This window comes from Urocitellus parryii, chromosome 5 (genome assembly GCF_045843805.1).
Source record: "Urocitellus parryii isolate mUroPar1 chromosome 5, mUroPar1.hap1, whole genome shotgun sequence".
Classification (NCBI taxonomy): domain Eukaryota; kingdom Metazoa; phylum Chordata; class Mammalia; order Rodentia; family Sciuridae; genus Urocitellus; species Urocitellus parryii.
Genome location: NC_135535.1, coordinates 20,300,664 through 20,321,680, shown reverse-complemented (window position 1 = coordinate 20,321,680; position 21,017 = coordinate 20,300,664). Strand labels below are relative to the sequence as shown.

At 32.4% G+C, this 21,017-nt stretch overlaps 1 protein-coding gene across 1 annotated transcript; it reads left to right on the top strand.

The window, feature by feature from the left end:
• The first annotated feature begins 841 nt into the window (after positions 1–841).
• Positions 842–20,480, top strand: Gas2l3 (growth arrest specific 2 like 3). The gene is made up of 9 exons (XM_026398559.2): positions 842–889; positions 1,803–1,850; positions 6,630–6,798; positions 7,835–7,950; positions 10,663–10,804; positions 12,875–12,938; positions 13,683–13,821; positions 17,378–17,485; positions 19,032–20,480. The coding sequence occupies exons 2-9, from the start codon at positions 1,827–1,829 to the stop codon at positions 20,355–20,357; spliced, it is 2,088 nt and encodes a 695-aa protein (XP_026254344.2). The 5' UTR covers positions 842–889; positions 1,803–1,826; the 3' UTR covers positions 20,358–20,480.
• Positions 20,481–21,017: the final 537 nt, after the last annotated feature.

Sequence of the window (21,017 nt, the reverse complement as noted above, 5' to 3'; positions counted from 1 at the left end):
AGGAGCTACTCTCAGGATTCAATGCCTGGGACACAAAAAGATTCAGAAAGAGAATAAAGGATGATTATAAAATATTAAAAACTGGCTCTTTGTGTACTTTGGAACATAGTACTCATTAAGTAATGACTGAATCTTGATAGTTTATAAAAGTTTTTCAATAAAAGCATATATTGATATACATAGTAGCTTTTCATTTATGAGGATACATTACAATTTATGTGAGTACTATTTTGTTAAATAATTTCTTTTTGAAGCTAATCAGATTATTCTTTATTCTATTACACAAGAATGATTTATATATATATATATATTATATATATATGATTTTGCTAAAGTTCAAGTAACTGAATATTGTGTACAAATTCTTCATTTCTTTCATAAAACTAATTTTGTTGAATTTTTTCATAAAATGCAACTGCTAAACATTCTTCTGATAGCTCCTTTGTGAATGTGTCACTGTTCTTGATTTGCACACGCCTTATAATTTAGACTCTCTTTTGTTTTGGGTTGGCAGTTCCAACTGTTAAAGCTCTTGTCTGATTATGTGGAACTCCATTTTAATGGGAACAGCTTCTTTGCTGCGTTTTTAAAAAATCGTCTCGGAAGCTTCTTACTGTGGATCTTTGTTGGGGACAAAGGATTATTTATGCTAAAGGAAAATGTATTCCCCACTGAATTAGCTCGTGGGAAGCATAACAAGCTCATTAGTAATGCTCACTTGTTCTTTGGCCTTTTGCTGTGGTAGAGAGAAGGAAAATGACATCAAAAAGGACATTCTGTTGTCTTTTGCCTTCCCACAAAGAAAATGTGTTACAGTATTAGACTCTTCAGTTAGGTTTAGCTCAGGTTCAACTTTGGTATCAGAAGAAATGTTCCTGAAAGGAAAGTGGTATGTATAGTTGGCAGTGTGCATGAGGTATATTTGATATGACTTAGAGGAGAAAATAACTTTTCCTTGGAAATTGAAAGTATTTAGTCTTATAAATGGTTTTATATATTATTTTCCTTAATATGTTTTAGTAGAATGAAAAGTAGACTAGCTTATTATGTTTGCTATAAGCAACAAATAATCCTGGGTTTTTATACAGTATGTAATATTCTGAACATTTTTAAGCTTTTCACTTTTCTCCTGAAAATATATTAACAATTACATTAACCTAATTTAACTAATTAAAGTTTTTCTTTTTTTCTGTAGATTTCAAGAATTGTACTTTGAAACTAAAATTGTTATTTCTTTTGTTTATTTGTCTTTTGAATTTTTTTACAGGAAGGAATTGAGTATTTTTGTTTCATAGTTAAAATTGATAGTTATCTTTATTAACTTGTTGACTAGCAGAAAAAGCTTATGGATAAGCTTGTGAATTTATATTAAAGTCCAGATGATCTTAAATGATCCCTATGAAAATCAGTTGAAAGATGCTTGAATTTCAGTATTGGTATTATGATTTTTATATTTATCTTATATTTACAGGGAAAATGAAATTCTGGGAGACTTTTACATAAGCAAAGTCTTATTGTTAATTTTATGTTACTGGCCAGATGCTTCATTAATTCTTTGATACTAGTGCCAGAAACAACATATTAAAGTATATTTCAGGTTTTCCTCTTTCAAGTGAGAAGCATCCTTAGGAAGTAAGAAGCAGGGAGTCATTACTGAGTTCTTTTATAGTCAAACTATTCCAACAGGAAGAGAATGTTTTTGGTCAAATAAGAGAAAAACACATTTTAAAATCTTGTGATTTGGGGATTTTGGGAAGTGGGAAAGCTGCCATCATCTGTATTAATGTTTGTTCTGTTTTCAGAATAGCTGTTTCATTTCCATATAGATGACCATGCAGCCTGCAATTCAAGTAAGTATTTTTCTTGGAAAAATGTCTTTAAAATTTTTTTTAAAGCATTACATTTTGATAGCAGGAATATTATATTTTTGACCTTCTAGTTCTAAAAAGATTTTTTAAGTCTAAGGTTTTATTTGTATTAAACATTTGAAAGAATAAAATATATCGTACAGTTGGTGCATCCATCTTATTTGTACCACTTTGATAAAAGAATTAGAATATTTTATCATTTTCCCCTTATTATAATTTAGTACATAACTGCAGTTAAAAAAACTTTCAGTGAAAACAAATATGTATATATTTTTTTTCTTAGATAATTGTACATTTGCTCTGTAAATGTCTGAACATGACTAGGGGTTAAAATTTGAAATTTTACGGAGTAGATTTTTTTGTTCATTTTATATCTGGGGGTAATGAGACAAGCCAGGATAATCTTATCTTTGATATTCAGGGTTGGTATTTGTTATATTAGTCTTATATCCTTTTGTTTTCTTTACTTTATTATAACTAGAACATGATTGAATATTAACTTAAAGATAAAAGTAATATTTAATATAGTTATCTAGAAATATATAAGCAGCTGATAATACAATGTGCTGGAAAGTAAGAACTTTAGAGTTAATCGGATTCCAGTTCTGATCATCATTCTGCTACTTCTGTTGTGATATTCTAGCAAGTTATTTAACTGTTGAGTATCTTCTGCCCTACCTGTAACGTGAGGATAATAGTTCTTATTTTGCAGGGCAGCTGTGAGGAATCAATGAGATAACGTGTGCAGAGGGCCATCAAGAATGCATAGTACCTAGCAGGTGCTCCAGAAGTTTGGTTGTACCAAACTTGGCACACCAAATTATCTAGTTGTAAAACTGGAGGTAGTACCTGTGACATGAAAGCCTCTCTTTCTTTTGACTAAGAAAGAAGGCTTACCAAGCTAATAATTGATAAAGCTTAGAAAAGAGAATATGTTTATCAAATGGTTAGGAACAACCCTGAGTGCGATTCTGCTTGTATGCCTTCCTATGTTATGTCTCATACCCTTCTGCTCTACTGATGGAGTCCATCATGCTGTTTTTCTTTTGGGAATTGATGACAGTCTCCCCAGAGGTCTTATTCTTCTGATTTGTGTTCTTTCACATTCACATCCATTGTGCCCAGAACTCCTTTATTTCTCAAAACCATTTTGATTTGATTCCTTCACTCTGTCCTCTCTTCATTTCTGTCTTTAAACACTAATTTCTTGTTGATTATAGTTTTTTTTTTTTATTTCTTATAGAGTGCTTTTCTCATTGCCACATTATCCATGTTTTTCTCTTTCCTATGCTGAGGATCTTTAGTAGTTTATTGGTGATTTTTTTCCCCCATGGTTTTGTTTTCTAGTCCTGTGAAATCTCTGATCTAGATTCCACAGGTCCGTCTTTATTGATTCTTTTTCCAGAGTAACCTTGATATCTCTCATGGAGGTTTTTGCTTCTCTCCCTGCTGAAAGTAAGAAATTTTTAGCTCTTTCTCTGTTTAATGTATTGGACAGTTACTTATTTATAAGTACTTTGAAGAGAGGAGACATCTTTGTAATCAATTGATTCTTATTAATTTAATACATTAAAATCTTCCATACCCTACTTTTATGTCCTTCATTCTGATTAATAAAGGAAACATACAGTCTAAAAGTCAATGAACAATAGTTCTTAACTGCTTTGGGGTCATAGTCCTCTTTGAGAATCTGACAAAACCTTTGAATTCTTTCTCGGATAAATGATCCATGTGTAAGCATACAATTTAATTCAAATTGTAAGAAAGCTCATGTATGTAAGTTTATCTGTAAACTGCTTATGGATTAAGAATCTCTGCAATGTGGCAGCTTTCAATACATATAAACAGCATTTAGATGTGCAGTTTTGGTATTAACATCTAATTTTTAATGCTAATATGCTGCTGAGTAGCCCAGGGTATTATAACATCTTCTGCTTACAATAAAAGGAAAATTCAACCTTGGTCTCTTCTCTTAAGTATCAGGAAGTGAGAATGACTTTTGTTAATGTTAACATTTCCATGTTTACACATAATTTTTTCTAAACCTCCCTCCTAACTTATGCTCATCTTTCCTTGATAAACACTTGTACCTGCTCTGCCTGTTTTCAGCTCAGCCAATGATTTAAAAGTACAAATAGCATAATAAAATATGATTGGTTGTAAGATACACTTTGATTTTGATTTTAGAGTCATTTGCTAATATTATTTTCTCAATTATTCAAATATTTTTGATTGAATATTGCACGCTAAGTTACTTTACTGAGTTCTCTGTTAACAAACAGAAATAACACATTTATGAAGGGAAGAACCAGTAAATCTTTGCTATACTCCTTTGAAATTACTTGGAGAGAATTCAGAAAAGTAAATGACATCTTTTTCCTAAATTATTATAGAACCCAAAAAAGTTTAGGAACTCATTCCCTAGTTTCTACCTATAATTCCCAAAATAATGTTCTTCAAATTAAGTTTCATTTTGTCTTTGGATATTTTTATTGGATTTCATTACTCCTACATACCTCTTATATTTACTAATTTTCTTTCTTTACCTTTGGGAGATCTCTCTCTCTCTCTCTCTCTCTCTCTCTCTCTCTCTTTCTCTCTCTAAAACATGTTTATTTCTCATCAGAGGAGACTGAAAGCAGGTTTTAATTTTTTTCCTCCAAAGCTTGTCTAGATTACATGTAGTATTGCTTTGGCTTTTAATTTTGTATAGTAAGACCTACCTCAAATGAATCTTAATGTATTTTAAGGGGAAAATGTTCTATATTTAAAAAAATATCAAGTGGACAGTCGAATGTCTTACCACTTCCAAATATTTTAGCGTGTGTTTAAAAAAAAATCCAGGACATCTTCCTATAAAATCACAGTGAAATAATCAGAATTATATTCTGATATCACATACTACCATTTTATACTCAGGTCATATTCAAATATTGCCAGTTGTCCTGGTAATATCCAGTTCAGAATCTTGTGTTACCTTTTGCTGTCTGGTTTCTTTTTGAGTCTGAATCAGTCTAGAATGGTATCTTTCTTTGCCAGTCTGTAATGACTTTGACACTTTTGAATATTTTAGAACAACCTTTTTATAGAATGTCCCTTAATTTGGGTTTGCGTGATGTTTTCTCATTATTGGGTTCAGGTTGTACATCTTGGCAGAAATATTACTTAAAAGATGCTGGTTTTTCTCATTGCATTCTATCGGTGGCATATGGTTATTGACAGTGTTCACCCTGTCACTTGGTTATGATACTGTCACGTTTCTCTACTATAAAATTACTCTTTTTTTCCCTAAGTAAGTATTTTGAGCGTAAATGATGTTATAAACATCCCAATACTTGTAAAAGTTTCAACCTATTTATTTACATCTGTATGGACTCATAGTTGTCTATTTTAGTCAATGTGGTATAATCTATTCCTGTCATTTATTTACCCCCACTGTAGCCAATAGAAGTCCCTTCAGGCTAGTTTTTGTTCTCTTTTCATGTCCTCATATCTTTTGAGTGCTTCTTTGCTTTCTGATAAAAGGTCATAGGGTTCATTCCCCCCCACCCCACCCCCCGCCCAATTCCATATTTGTCCTTTCTTCTCTGGCAATGAGAAATCTGGCTTCCATTGGGTTCCCTTATTATCCTGCTCAGGATCTGACACTTTGCATAATCTTATCCCCATATGTGGATGACCTCTCAGTTGTTCTAAGCAACTGCCCTCCAAGAACCTTCTGGTCACTTCACTTGGGTCCTAATACCCCTTCCAGAATTATTCAGGAAGGAGAAGGACAAAGGCTATTGTCACTTTTGTAAAAAATGACTTCATGATGACATCATTACTTCTTTTACAACTTAAAGAATCAATAGTCTTTTCTATAAATAATCTTATATTAAAGCATATCTAGTTGTGTTTAAAATTTTGCAAGTATTAATTTGGTGATATGGTTACATCAATTTTTATTCTAAACCAAGGATTGTTTATGGGTAAATATTTTTGGTTTAGTGGGTCAGTAGGCAAAATCAAGGCTATGAAATAGATACTTACATAACAACAATTTTAAAATGTAAAATTCTCTTTTAACTTGTGGGCCATACAAAATCAAATGACAGACAAGATTTGCCTCATGGACCTAGTTTTTCTCCCTCTCTCCTTATTTTAGTTTTTAAAGCTGAGGATCAAACCCCAGGTCTTGCATATGCTAGGCAAGACACTTCCACTGAGCAACATCTGTAGTTCCCACTCCCTTATTTTAAATCAAATATTTAGAAATTAATTTTTTAAAAAAGCATTGTTTTTATAATGTAAAGTTTAAAATGCCATTTACATTTTATTAATTGTCCTTTCATTCAACAAATGTTTATTTAATCTCTATCTTCAAAGCCCAATGCCAGTTGCTGCAAAGATATCTCTTGAAAAGCAGATATCATTAACCCATTTCACAGCTGAAATTCTCAATCTCTGGTCAAGTCATTGTTAAACTTATTCAGCTAACAAGTGGAGGAAAAATATTTGTTGAATTTTATCCTCTTGGCTCAATAGTAAAATCCATTCATTTATTAGGGGTTTACCTTGTCACTATTGTATTAAATATTGAAAATGTTTCAGGTATCTAAACTAATAGTTGCTTCTAATTTATGTATTTTCTATGAGTTGATACAGTTTTGTGCATGAGTATATTGTGTCTGGCTTATACTTTGCCATTTAAATGTAGATGTGAATCATGGTAACTGTTACCAAGTTTGCATTAATTCAGCCAATTGGTGTTTTCTCTAGGTGTGGTTTGGAGAAGATCTGCCTCTAAGTCCACGGAGTCCTCTGACCCCCAGACATGGACCAGGGTTGGCTGATGTTTGTCAGTATGATGAGTGGATAGCTGTGAGGCATGAAGCTACTCTGTTGCCTATGCAAGAAGATCTGTCTATCTGGTTATCTGGTCTATTAGGTAAGGTTTGCCAAGAGACCCCAAATTATAATCTCTTATTCAATAAATATTTATTTAGAACCTTACTTTTTGTCAAGGAATATTGGTTCTAGATGCTCTAGTAAAATTAAATGTTTAAGTTGCTTGTTCCTACCAAGCTTAAATTCCCTCCAGTTCAGGGGAAATACTGTGGTTCACCCTGAACCTTGGGTCTGGGATAGTAGGAAATTTGAGATTTAAGTGAGAAGGTCAGTACTTTTGAATAATTAACATTTCATTGTTTATATTAAAATCTTTTTCTAAAAGTACATAGGTCTATTTTTTTTAACTGATCTTTCCACAGTCTTGTGTAAATCATTAGATTCTGAGTGAAATTTATATTGTAATTAAAATAATTACTATTTCTGAGACATTGAGGATTAGAGACATATGAAACAAAAGGAAATGTCAAGTTAGAGAATATCTGTCATTATATGTTTTACTCTATTAGAGAGTATGATGAATTCTTTGAACTTTCTAACCAGAAAAATTCACTTTAAGTACAGAATTTTATGTGGCATTTCAAGATCATCTATGGTCCTCCTAAGATAATTAAACACACATGAAATACTGGATCTGGTTATCTGATAACAGTTTGATGATTTGGATAATTTAAAAAGTTTTTAATGTAATAATAATGCTTTTAAAGGTGAAAAGTTGGCATTGTCTGACTATTATGGTATTAGATTTAATTTTTAAACTACAACAAAATCAATCTTATTTATAAAAAATCCTCTTATGCAAACTATTAATATTCAATGAATTTATTTTAAATGAAACATGTCAATTGTCTTTATCTTTTTCTGCAGTAATACATCACAGATATTTTTGTTTCGGTTGGCTTTCATTTAACTTGACCTTATTTGTTTTAACTATTCTTCTAAGAGGGAATATTTTGAGTATGATCAGAATTTGTTTTGTTTTTTAGCTGTAACCTAATTTTATTTGATTAAATTTTAATCATTTTATTTGAATTTACTCTTTTTAGAAGAACCTTACCTTTGAAATTTGTTTTTAGGTATTGAAGTTAAGGCAGAAAGACTATTGGAAGAACTTGATAATGGAGTGCTCTTATGCCAATTGATTGATGTTCTTCAAAATATGGTGAAAGCATGCAACTCTGAAGAATCAGGGGTAAGTAAATGTTTGATAGAGGTGATATTATACCTTGGTTGGTATAATTTAATTTGTTTATGTATGTTTCTTTTCATCTTTACAAGGTTGTAGACTTCTATCCCACAACTGGCTATGATATTTTGAAGAATTTACTTAGGCTTTTTGAACATCTGAAAAGATGTTTTCTGTGGAGATATTAACATTTGTCCTGTGGGATTTATTTGTGTTTTAATCAGTTTTTTTTTTTCCTTCTTCTTCTTCTGCTGTAACCAAAAGACCTGATAATTTAATGAGAACAATTTTAGAGGAAGAAAAGTTTATTTGGGGGCTCATGATTTCAGAGGGCTCAGTATATGAACAGCTGGCCATTCCTCAAAGTCTGAGATAAGGCAGAACATCATGGTGGAAGAGTATGGCAGAGGAAAGCAGCTGGGGACATGGTTCTGGGAAGCACAAAATATAAACCCCAAAGGCACACCCCTAAGGACTCACCTCCTTCAGCCGTACCTTGTCTGTGTATAGTCACCACTCGGTTAATCTTATAAGGGAATTAATGCGCTGATAGGGTCAAGGCTTTCATAATCCAATCATTTCACCTCTAAACCTTCTTGGAATGTATCACACATGAGCTTTTGGAAGACACCTAATATCTAAACCATGGCAGTGAGCATTCATTGAAATTAAATGAGATAATATACAGATAGTATCTAGCATAGTGCTTGATGCATTGTGGCTAACTCTTCTTAAGATCAATGATCATACCTTCCTTATAGGGTACTTCCTTACAGGGCCAGATGTTTATAAGGGTTAAGTGAGAAAAGAGCCTGTGATAGTTATTGGCACACAGGTAGCTACTATCATCATCAACATTATTATTATCTTCTTTATAGTCTCTATATAGTGTCTTGGTAGTAAATTCTTTAAAGCTTGAATAATTTTTAAAATATTTATTTTTTAATTGTAATTTGGCACAATATCTTTATTTTATTTATTTATTTTCAAGTGGTACTGAGAATTGAACCCAGGGCCTCACACATGCTAGGCAAGTGCTCTACTGCTGAGCCACAACCCCAGCCCCAAAGATTGAATAATTTTAATAAAATTTTTCTTCATTGACCCTTAGGTCATGATTTGAAATAGCTCAGATTTTCTTTATTTTCATCAGATGTAGGTGTTTTCAAAAGTTTTAGATGTAGACACTCATATACTGTAAGTGAAAATATAAAGTGGTATCACTGTTTTGGGGGACAGTGAACAAGACGTATATACATATATGTAAAACATTGAGATTAAACCTCATCCATCAGTATAATTCTTTACTTCTTGGAATTTATTCTAAGAAAATTACCAATTTATAAAAATGTTAGTAAAAAAATTTAGGAACAACCTAAATGCTCTTCAATAAAAACATGTTAAAATTAATTAAGGTTCTTAAACACATTAGAATATTGTACATTTACTAGAAATGATTATTTAAATCTATTATTTTCAACCCTTAAAGATTCCTGCAACCTGTCAATAAGAGTTCGTGTGCACATACATACACACCAAATTGCGGAGTAGTATCTTTATGTGACATTTGGTAGGTACAGCTGCATAAATAGCCATGCCTAGAGATGTCCCATGAAAATGGGGAGAATTTCAGTGGGTACTATTTACCTTTGTATTTACTGTATTGTTTATTTTTTATAATGATTACATAGTCTATTAAAAAAAAAGCCTTACCTCTGAAAGATAATAGGAACAGGATATACCTTATATAAAGGGTATATAAGGAACTGGTCATAGTGACTATCTCTAGGAAGAGAGAACTAAGGGGCGGAGGTGCATATTGTACCTATTACATTAAAAAATCATTTTCTTGAATTGTTTTCTCAAGTAGAAATTTAAACTAAAGCAAAGTAACTCCATCCACCTCAGCTTCAGCAGATTATCTAAATAAATATTCTTGGACCTGATAATAAAAACTTAGGGATCTGTGAAATTTAGACTGTTGACTTTTCAAAGAACCTGAATTAAGAATGGACAACTACTTCCTTTTTTGATAGTGTCCTTGAGAAACTTAGGACTGACTTCATGAATCTCCATGAAAGGAAGTTAAAAAAAAAATGAGTATGTTTGTTAACTTTGAGCATAGCCATGATTTTGTATGGAGAAATATACTTTGGAATTGTCAGACTTTCCTTCTTCTGTCATTTTTAAAAAAGAGAGATTAAAGAAGTCTGATCCTACTGATAATTTTGACCAGTTTATTTTCTAAGGAATCATTTTCTGAGTTTACTAAAAGTGAAATAAAATCATTTTTAAAGATATTTTCAGGCTGGGGATGTGGCTCAAGCGGTAGCACGCGCTCGCCTGGCATGCATGTGGCCTGGGTTCGATCCTCAGCACCACATACAAACAAAGATGTTGTGTCCACCGAGAAAATAAATAAATATTAAAAAAAAAAAAGATATTTTCTCCCAGGCTAGAGTTGTGGCTCAGTGGTAGACTGCTCATCTAGCATGTGTGAGGACCTGGTTCCGATCCTCAGTACTGCATCAATCAATCAATCAATCAATCAATCAATAAAATAAAGGTATTGTGTCAATTACAACTAAAATTAAGTATTTAAAAAAAGATATTTTCTCCCTAAAGTTGTGTACTTTTTAGTTAAATTCAAAGCAATAATCATTTATTTTATAATATTGAAATGGATGTCTAATAAAAAGAACCTTATGTCTTTTCCAGAATTTTCCAATGAGAAAAGTGCCTTGTAAGAAAGATGCTGCATCAGGTTCATTCTTTGCCAGAGACAATACTGCCAATTTTCTTCACTGGTGTAGAGACATTGGGGTTGATGAAACTTACCTCTTTGAATCTGAAGGTTTAGGTAAGTGGTATTGCTATCATTGTTAGAGTTTTTAATGTTTGTTAGGGTATTTTGTGTCCCTCCCTTCTAATTTTTCTTTCCAAATAAGGACTCAAAATTTCATCTTTCCAAATAGTGACTTACAATGCCGTATCTCAGTTTCTTAGAAAAATTTTTACTTTAATTTTATGTTGAACAATTGGAGAATCATATATTAAATTAAATACATTAAGCTTTTCATTTATAGTTAAGTATTTTATATATTTAGAATGTCCCAACCATATTTTATTTAATGAATTGGTTGTGGGAAGTTCTGGACTAATGCTTACTAATTAATGTTTTCATCAAGTTTACTTTACCAAGTTTAAATTACTAGTAATTTCTGTTTAATCGGATAATTACATAAATAAATAATAGAAAGCCAAATGGTGTGTGTTTATAGTGTTTAGATTTACCTTGTAAACAACCGCTGCCAACTTGATTATCCAAATGGATTAATGTTTTTGATTATTCATTTTTGAAAAGTCATGCTTTACTGAAGAATTATTGACATTATTTTCTCATTTCCTTTAAGTCAATAGAAGCATCAGTATAGTTATTAAAGTGGTAGCTATTTTTAGACTATACACACATAGATACACACACACATACTTCAAAACATTTATATATGTATATAAATCTGTATATATGTCTACAATACACAAGTAGAATTTACAATGCTATGATGTGAACAGTAGCCTATCAAGGGTAGGCATGGTGGGAATCTGCCTTGGTAGGGAAAAGTTTTATCACTGACATTGTTTACAATTGCTAATTTTGTGGGGATAATAAAAGGCAAATTGACTTTTAATTGGTGTTACTATAGTCTTTAAATTTACTTCTGACAGTGCACATCCTTATCACCTGTACCACTGGATACTCCTATCTAGGGTAGAAGGAAGTGGGTTATTCTTTCACCCCTCAGTATACACCCTGCTTTTAGTCCAGGTGTGTTGATCACTGCTAATAATGTAGTTGATTTGATGGCACATCCAGCTTCTAGAAATCAAAGGGAAAAGGAAATGCTTTGCCTTCTCTAGTTTCTAGTTTTCTGGCTCTGAAAGAATATAAGATTGTTGTATATTTTTCATTATCAGTAAGAGATATCTCTGATTATCCTGAAGCTCACTGTCAATACCAGTAATTCAGTTTTAGGTATTGAACTGATGATCTAATTTTTTTACTCTCTAAAGGCCTCAGCAACGAGCCTCTTAAATGTTTACATTTTGCTAGTAACTCAAAGCAATTTAAGAGAAACAAATGCTAATTTTAGGTAATCCTAAGTGTTTGGAAAAACAGATTTTAAAAAATTAGGATAAATTCATTTGTTGTTATGAATTTTAAACTTGAATATAGGCTTTTTTATTGCTTTGAAAAACAATACTTTGTGCTTTGGGTATATTATAAAGTGCTATTCAGAAATCAAAGAACAAATGCCATTTCTGTTGGAGGGATCAGTGTACATAAAACTCACCACACATTATACATTATTAGATTCAGATTCAGAAATTACCTAGAGTTTCTAATGAGGACCAGAACAGAAAGAAGATGATTTACAATTACTATATTGGTACATTTAACATGAATTCTGTGATCAGGACTTTTTTAAAAAATTTTTATAAACAGTATCTCTGTTTACCTTTATATTCTGAGTTACCTTTATATTCTCCTCTTTTGTTTTTGTGACGTTTAAGAGATAATGGCATATAGTCAAAGATAATTTAGGGTAAAATTGAGGTGATATATTTCTTCTAATGTATCTCCTATTGAGAGATCCGAAATAAAAATAGTGTAATATTACTAAGCCCTTAGTTTTCAAAAACTAAAATGCTATAGAAATTGGATCCATGGTAAATGTTAATCCTTTTCTTTTTAGCCAGTTTTAAAAAATAATTTATAGAAAATAACAATATGTGGAGAAAATAAAAATGTCTTTTCTAAGTCTTTTCCAAACAAGTAAACCCACTGTCTCCATTGTTCTTTTCTTTCTCTCTTCCATGTCAAAAAAATTTCTAATTCTCCTCCTTAAAATATGTTTTTATTTTCCCACAGTTTTACACAAAGATCCAAGACAAGTATATCTTTGTCTGCTTGAAATTGGCCGCATTGTTTCAAGGTATGTATTCCACAATATTTCAGAATTTCAGTGTCATAAGCTCTTTTAAGTTACTTAATTTTAGCTTAGATAGAACATGGTTTTCTAAAATGAAAGAAAGTGATTCTTGATTGAAATGAAGTAACCTAATTTCCTATATTATCTTTCTTTTTGTGTCTTTATTTGTTCTATTTGCATGAGCATATGTCAACATTTGTTCCCTCATGTATCTTGCTTCATTTAATATTAAATTGTGAAAGTGATTACTTAAAATGTTTAGATTAAGAATAGGGCAAGGGAATGTAGTCCTAAAGCACTCCAAGGCAAAGCAATTTCTGAACACAGGATCTGACAAGAAGGATAATGCTTGGTATGCCCTAAACCTTCTTTACTTTCTGGCTGATTTTAAAGCCAATGTTCAGGATCTCAGGAAGAATATAGAGAACTATAGTAACCAAATACATGCAATGATGTGAAAGTTGTAATCTTGATTTTTGGTAATCTGTGAGACATTAAAAAGGCACTTGTAGCACCACATAAAAATAAATAAATAAAGGTATTGTGTCCAACTACAACTAAAAAATAAATATTAAAAAACAAAAATATTTTTTTAAAAAAGGCACTTCTAGATGTCCCAGTGAAACAATTGGTAGAAGAGAATCATATGAGCTCTGCTCTAAAAATAAAAGGCAATCTATCTTGATATACAAGGAAGTTCTTGGTCCACCTTTGCTTGAATGATCAGATTTTCTGGCTTATTTTCAGATATGGGGTTGAGCCACCAGTGTTAGTAAAACTTGAGAAAGAAATTGAGTTAGAAGAGACCTTGCTTAATACTTCTGGACCTGAAGATTCTATCAACATACCAAAATCTTGCTGTCAGCATGAAGAGCTACATGAAGCTGTAAGTAATCACCATATTTTCTTTTGACTATCCTACCTGAAGTCTCATAGTTTCATGCTTTTCTATACTGCCACTGGTTATACTGTGTTTAAAAGAAAATATTTCTTATTCAGAATACCAGTTCTGAATAAGAATACCAGTTCTGAATAAGAATACCAGTTAATAATCCCCACTCTCTGATGGGTACTTTATCTTAGAGGAGATTTGTCATTTCTTGCTTATGATGAGGAATGAATATGTAATTGAGGAATCATGGGGCAAAGAGCCTGAAACCTATCATGAAGGGTACTATAAGCTGCAAAAATTCATTAATTCTTTTTTAAAAATATGATAGTATTATAATCTCACAAATGATTAGGATTACTCTCATGGTCATATAAAGGTTAAGTTGGTTTTATGGTAATAATCCAAATATAAGATGTTGAGAACTTGAATTTGAGCAGAAATGGGCAGAGAGCCAAAGGAACAATTATAAGCCATGTTTAGGAGATAGAATTGACAGGAATTAGTGACTGATTATGAGGGAAGGAGAAAATCTAAGGTGATTTCCAAGGTGAAGTAGATGATATACTGATACTTAGACAATATAGGAAGAAGAAAAATTGTAATGGAAAAATCAATTTTTTTAAATATTCCCCCTCATACAATCTTTACATATTTGTTAGACAATGGGTTACAATGGAAGATTTTCTTAACTTTACTTGTTCATTCTATAGAAGTTAATAGAATTACATTCCTTAGGCTGTGGGTCCCTGCAATGACTACTGTGTAAGTGATAGAGGTAAACCGAGTATCAAACATATTCCACTGATTGTTCTTTAGAGTAATTCAAAAGTTTATAGCATTTTATAGAAATGCTTAATGTCCAAAATTCTTTTAAAATAATGAATAAATCATTACTAATAAACATTTAGAAAGTATTGCTTTGATTGATTTGTTTAATATAACAAAAGTCATTGATAAAACATTCAGATAGCATTGCAAGACAAGTTTAAGATTATATCAGCCATGCCTTTATCAGATCAAAATATATTTACCTACATTATTTTATTGATACATTTGGTGACCATAAGTAATCAATGCAGAAGTAATACAGCCAGTAAAAGGTAAAATTTATTTAAAATTTTTTGTAACCTTAAAGACTATAATAAAATATAAAGGAAATAGCAGGAAAATATTTTTATTAAGTGAGAAATATAGTATGTTAATTTCACTATTATTTGAAGACTATGAAATTTTTAGTAGGGAAATGGGCAGAGACTATGGTCACACAAACAGAAAGTACAATGTTGAAACTTGCTGATAATCAAGGAAATCAGATTAAAATAGCTCTGTAAAACCATTTGTCCCAATAGCAAACTTTCTTAAAATTATGAAACCTGGGCTGGGGATATAGCAAACTTTCTTAAAATTATGAAACCTGGGCTGGGGATATAGCTCAGTTGTAGAGTGCTTGCCTGGCATAGCTGAGGCTCTGAGTTTGATTCCCAGTGTTGAAGGGGGAAAAAACAAAACAAAACAGTACCCGTAAATTCTGGTGAAACTACACTTAAGGATTGCTATTAGTAATGGAAAATGATGCATACTTTTAAAAAAAAATTGACAGATATCATGAGCTACAAAATTATTCCTTTTCCAGTTTTATTATGATTGAAAACAGGAAAAACAAATAAAAATGCTTATTGCACTATTTATATTGGTAAAAATTGTAAGTAGTATAAAAAACTTCCAATGGGGAAATGGCTTAGTGAATTAGGATTCATTATCTTAACAGAATAATAATTTTATGTGGTCATCATGACAACTGTGTAGCAACAAAAAAATGTTTATTTTGTGAAAAATATGTATATATAGAAACAAAGAGAATGAAAATAATAGTAATGTATCATTGGAGATAATTTTTTTAGCTATTTCCTTTAGTATTCTGATATTAATTATGCAATAAATAAAACCAGAAGCAAACACTTCTTATCCACAGTTCTTATTTTAGAGTCATTGTCTTATTGAGCTTATGGGTAAGTGCTGATGGTTAGCACTAGCAATATTGTAGTACTCAGTGGTTATTTCAATATTTTAAACAAGGAAAGTGACTTCTGAGATCAATGTTCTTGCTATGGAAACTACAAATGAACACATTTCCTTACATATGTACTATATGGATATTTTTATTGTCCACTTATAAATATATGATCTTGGGTAGATAATTAAGGCAATCAAATAAATTCCTCAGTGTTCAGCTAAATTGGGCCTACCTGAAGAGAATTTTTTTAACATCATACCTAAGTCAAATTCAATTAATTTATTTAGATATCTTCTGTGTGACAAGTAATTGAGAAAAATATTCATGATCTTATTTTTGCAAAATGTGATTTTAGAGAAAAGCCAAATATTTTTGATAGTGGCATATATATGACATTTTTTCAGACAGATTTTTAAAAAGTCTTCATTCAATCAATTTATTTTAATTTCCATGTTTTAAATGTAGATCTCCCCCACTCCCCTGTAATGGGAACTGAACCCAGGGGCACTCTACTACTGAGCTATATATACCCTAACTCTTTTTTTATTTTTTTTTTAAACAAATACAACTTTTTTATACCTTTTTTTTTAAACAAATACAACTTTTTTATACCTTCTTTTTTGTTTCATTTTTATGTGGTGCCAAGGATCAAGCCCAGTGCCTCAAACATGCTAGGCAAGTGCTCTACTGCTGAACCACAACCATAGCCCCTCTTTCCTATTTTTTGTGGGGAGACAAGGTCTTGCTAAGTTCCCCTGGCTGGCCTCAAACTTTTTATCTTCCAGGCTCAGCCTCTGAGTAGCTGGGATTACAGGTGTGTACCCAGCTTGAATATGGAGTTATTGAATTTCTTTTTATATTTACTATGGTTCTGCCATCTTCATTTTTCATTTACTGAGATAAAAATAATTCTTGAGGTATAGAAGTGGAGTTTTCCCCTGATTCCTTTCTCCTTAGCAGACTATTGAAAGAGAATAAACACTTTTAGAAAAATGCTTCTTGAATTGAAACTTTTAAGAATCTTACCTAGTCATGGGTGAATAGATAGGAATATGTCTTTGTATATTTAAATAACTTTGAATAAATCTTAGTTTAGTACAATATTAAGGGAGAAGTTAAAATTCCTCCTTAGCCTTTATCTGGCCAGTTTTTGATTTGACACAAATGCTTAATTCCACAAGTCAAGCTTAATAATAGTCTCATATGTTTCCTTAAACTCACCAAATGTGTTTTGACTTGACCTCCCTATTCCACATTTGCAGACCTTCTTCAGCTGTCATGAGCACAGTGCAAGCCTGACTGCATTTTGGGCAGAGAGAGAGAAAGGGAGGTCTAGATTCCATCACTGTTGGCTTTTGTGTTAGATTGGCAACATCTAATCTCAGTATTTGTTAATAAGTAAAGGAGAAGAGATACTATATAGTTAAACTTTTGTCTTTGTGATTTATCTTCCTATCAAATAACATTGCATTTTAACTTTAAACAAAATACTTTGTATAGTTAGCACCAAATTTTGTTACATATTTTAAATCTTAGGTTAAACATATTGCTGAAGATCCTCCTTGTAGTTGTTCCCATCGATTTTCTATTGAGTATTTATCTGAAGGACGATACCGACTAGGGGATAAAATACTCTTCATAAGGGTAAGTCTACTATTTACAGTCTGTAAACACATAGATCTTGTTTTAGAATTGATTTTATTGCTTTACCAACTCCTTTGCACCCCCTTTGCTTTTAAAAAAGTTGGAATAAAGGATGCTATTAATGGAAGAATTTCACTGTACATCACCATAAGATGTCTAATAAGATTATTATCCATAATAAGTAAAGAAAACAGAAACACTACAGTTTATAATGATATATACTTTGGGCCTTAAGCATAGGATCTTTTTTTCTTATTGACATAGCATCAGTATGCATACCAATCTGTTGATATATATGTTCATTACCTTTCTTTGTCCCATCTGCAATTGATTACTTGTCCCCTTTTCTGATTAACAGATTGAAATTTCACTTGTTTAGCATTCTTTTTACTTCTGATACAAGAGCTATTTTTCCTTGATCTATGAACATAAAAGATTTAAATATATAACTTCACCATCCATATTTTCTTCTCTTTCATGTGTTTTCATTCCATTTCCACCCACTGTCCTGCTTTCACAGAAACACCTGCATATACTTTCTTTTTTTAAAAAAAAACAACCGCAATTTTATTTATTTATTTGTTTGCTTGCAGTGCTGGGATTGAACCTGGTGCCTTGTGCGTGCTAGGCAAATGCTCTGTTACAGAGTCACATGCCCAAACCTCTTTCTGTCTTTTAATTAACTTCCTTTTTAAAGGCGATATGATATAGTGAATGGTGCACAGAGGATGGGACTTAGAGTTAAAACTTGTGGCTAGTCTCATGCAGTTGTGTAGATTTACCAGCTGAGTGGACAGGGGCCTGAAATTCAGCCTGGTCTGTAAGAATCAGAGTTTGTCTTATCCCTGCAAAAGTGTCATTTGGGTTAGGGGCTGGCAACCCAGAACATTTGAGGTCAGGTTCAAATTTCTTAACCTCTCAAAGCCATAATTTTCTTATCTGCGAGGAAGAAAGAATAATAAATTAAATCCACGTATTTTGAAAATTAAACTAATATATGAAAATAATTTATTAATTTATAAAATACAAGATCTCGTTTATTTTTATCTTTTTTTCCCTAATTATTTTTTTCTTTAGTATGAAGCATTTTTTTTCACTTTTAGTCACCATTTCTCTTTCTCTTCCTCTTCTTCCCTCACTCCTCTTTCTTTCCTTCAGTATTCAATTCTTCATTGTACTGCTCTTGCAATTTTGTATATTAACAGTTTAGATTTTTAGCATGTAAATAATATGTAAATATTTTCATTACAAATTGGAGGACTTCGGTTGTTATTTGCATAGTTTAAGACTCATTAAATTTATTATATTAACAATATAAGAGGGCTGGGGCTACAGCTCAGTTGGTAGAGTGCTTGCCCTGAGTTCAATTCCCAACACCACCAAAAAAGAAAAAGAAAAACAAGAAAGAGACAGTCAATTTATAGTCAAGCTGTTGACAAATACTGAGTTTCATAGATCATAGATGTAACAATTTGTGGCTGTTAATAAATTGTAACTCTAAACCTCATGCTTTTTCTGCTTTATTTTCCACTTTCTTTGGGGGCAGATGCTTCATGGAAAACATGTCATGGTCCGTGTTGGAGGAGGCTGGGATACTCTTCAAGGATTTTTGCTTAAATATGATCCATGTCGAACATTACAGTTTGCTACACTAGAACAAAAAATTCTAGCATTTCAAAAAGGAATTTCTAATGAAAGTATACCTGATTCACCCAGCAGAACACCTCAACTTCCTGAAATGAATCCTTTGTCAGCAGTTAACATGTTTCAGAAACAAAACTTAAAGCCTAGCACGCCAGTTGGTATTCCAAGGAGCAAGGAAAAGCAGGTTCACCCAACAGGTGTATTGCTGCCTGCTTCTTCATTAAAAGGTAATACAGGCTCCATGTCAGTCCGTTCAAAATTTCCAGATTCTTCAGCATCTTCTCATCTCAAGCTCAAGTCTTCAAAGGGTGTAACAAAGAAACCACTTGCTCCTTCAAACAATGTTTCATCTTCCCTTGCTTCTTTAAATCCTGTAGTTAAAAACACTTCTTCACCACCTTTATCAAGAACTGGACCTTGTGTATCTGAGTCAGTGAGAAAATGTGTCACATCCCCCAATACTCTTAAGGTCAAGGCTCTTCCAGGCCAGAAATCTACAGGTGTGCTTGAGCCTAAACTTTTGCCAAATAAGTGTTCTGGAAAAACTCAATCAAGGTACTTGAAACACAGTCACATTTCTTCTAGGGACGATGCATTATTTCACTCACCTGCACTTGTAAGTTCATCAAAGTGTCCACAGTTACCAAAAGCAAATATACAGGTAAGGCCTAAACCTTCTCCTTCTTTTCAGTCCCCTAGAAAAATGGCAAAACCCAGTTCTAAAACCACAGCTACAGATCTAGGAACACAGACTCAAGCATCTAATGGAAGCCTACAAACAGGGGCAATCCCAGCACAGAAACTTAAATCTGCCTTGAATTTAAATCAACCAGTTTCTGTATCTTCAGTTTGTCCTGCAAAAGCTGCACAAGAATTGAAAGATAAGAAGATAGTTTCAGGTGCCAAAAAGCAGCCTCAGAATAAAAGTACATGCCAGAAGACAGGATCCAGCTCCTCAAAGTCTCCTGGTCGTACCCCACTGTCCATTGTGAGTCTTCCCCAGTCTGCTGCCAAAACACAAACTGCACCAAAGTTAGCACACCCTGCCCCTAAGGGCCAGTATTCAGCTAAAGGGCCTCCAAAGAGTGGCAAACCCCAAGCTTCAACCAGGAAACCACCCTCATCTGGTAAGGGAACAGATAGTGGAGAAAAAAAACCTACTGCAAAGAAAAAGGAGGATGATGACCATTATTTTGTTATGACTGGAAGTAAGAAACCTAGAAAATAAATACATGTGGGTCACTTTAAGAAGTCAGAAGAAAGGAGCAAAATGAATGAGTTAGCTTCAAATCTTAAAGGTTTTTCCTGTTTGTGTTTGTTCAAATAGGTGCAGACATTAAATATAAGAAGGTAGGGGATGGAGGTGGAGGCTGGATTGAGGAGAAGGCTCATCAGAAGTCACATGTCTGAATTCACTAGAAGCTATCCTTCTGAGGCAAACAATTGTAGAATCACCAAAGGGTTCTTATTATTATAGACATACAGGTAATTTTTAAGCCATAGCATCTTGTTAATGTCTGTCTGTTAAGGGAAATGTAAAAGTCAAATAACACTACTAGAATTATAACTATAGTTGTTATATTCTTATTATAACTATAGTTGTTATATTTTTGAATGGGTATTAAACATGGAGGTTTTATACCTGCTAATGGCAACACTGGTGCTTACATTAAGAGTTACTACATTTCAGTAAGAAAGCAACGGTTTTGCTTTTGTCCCATAAAAGGTACCTAATTTAATTTCCTCATCAGGATTACCTGATTCAGCAATACTAAGTACTAATGGCTGCTGCTGATTAGCATGGCATCACTCTGGGTTAGGTAGAATTCTTATTATTAAATATTTTCAAGTTTTCCAAATCAGAAGGAGCTGATTCTTTTAATCTGGC

Coding starts and splice junctions, on each gene's coding strand:
- Gas2l3 (XM_026398559.2), top strand. CDS start 1,827: ATGACCATGCAGCCTGCAATTCAA. Junction 10,805..12,874: donor CTTTGAATCTGAAGGTTTAG/GTAAGTGGTATT, acceptor ATTTTCCCACAG/TTTTACACAAAGATCCAAGA. Junction 17,486..19,031: donor ATAAAATACTCTTCATAAGG/GTAAGTCTACTA, acceptor CTTTGGGGGCAG/ATGCTTCATGGAAAACATGT.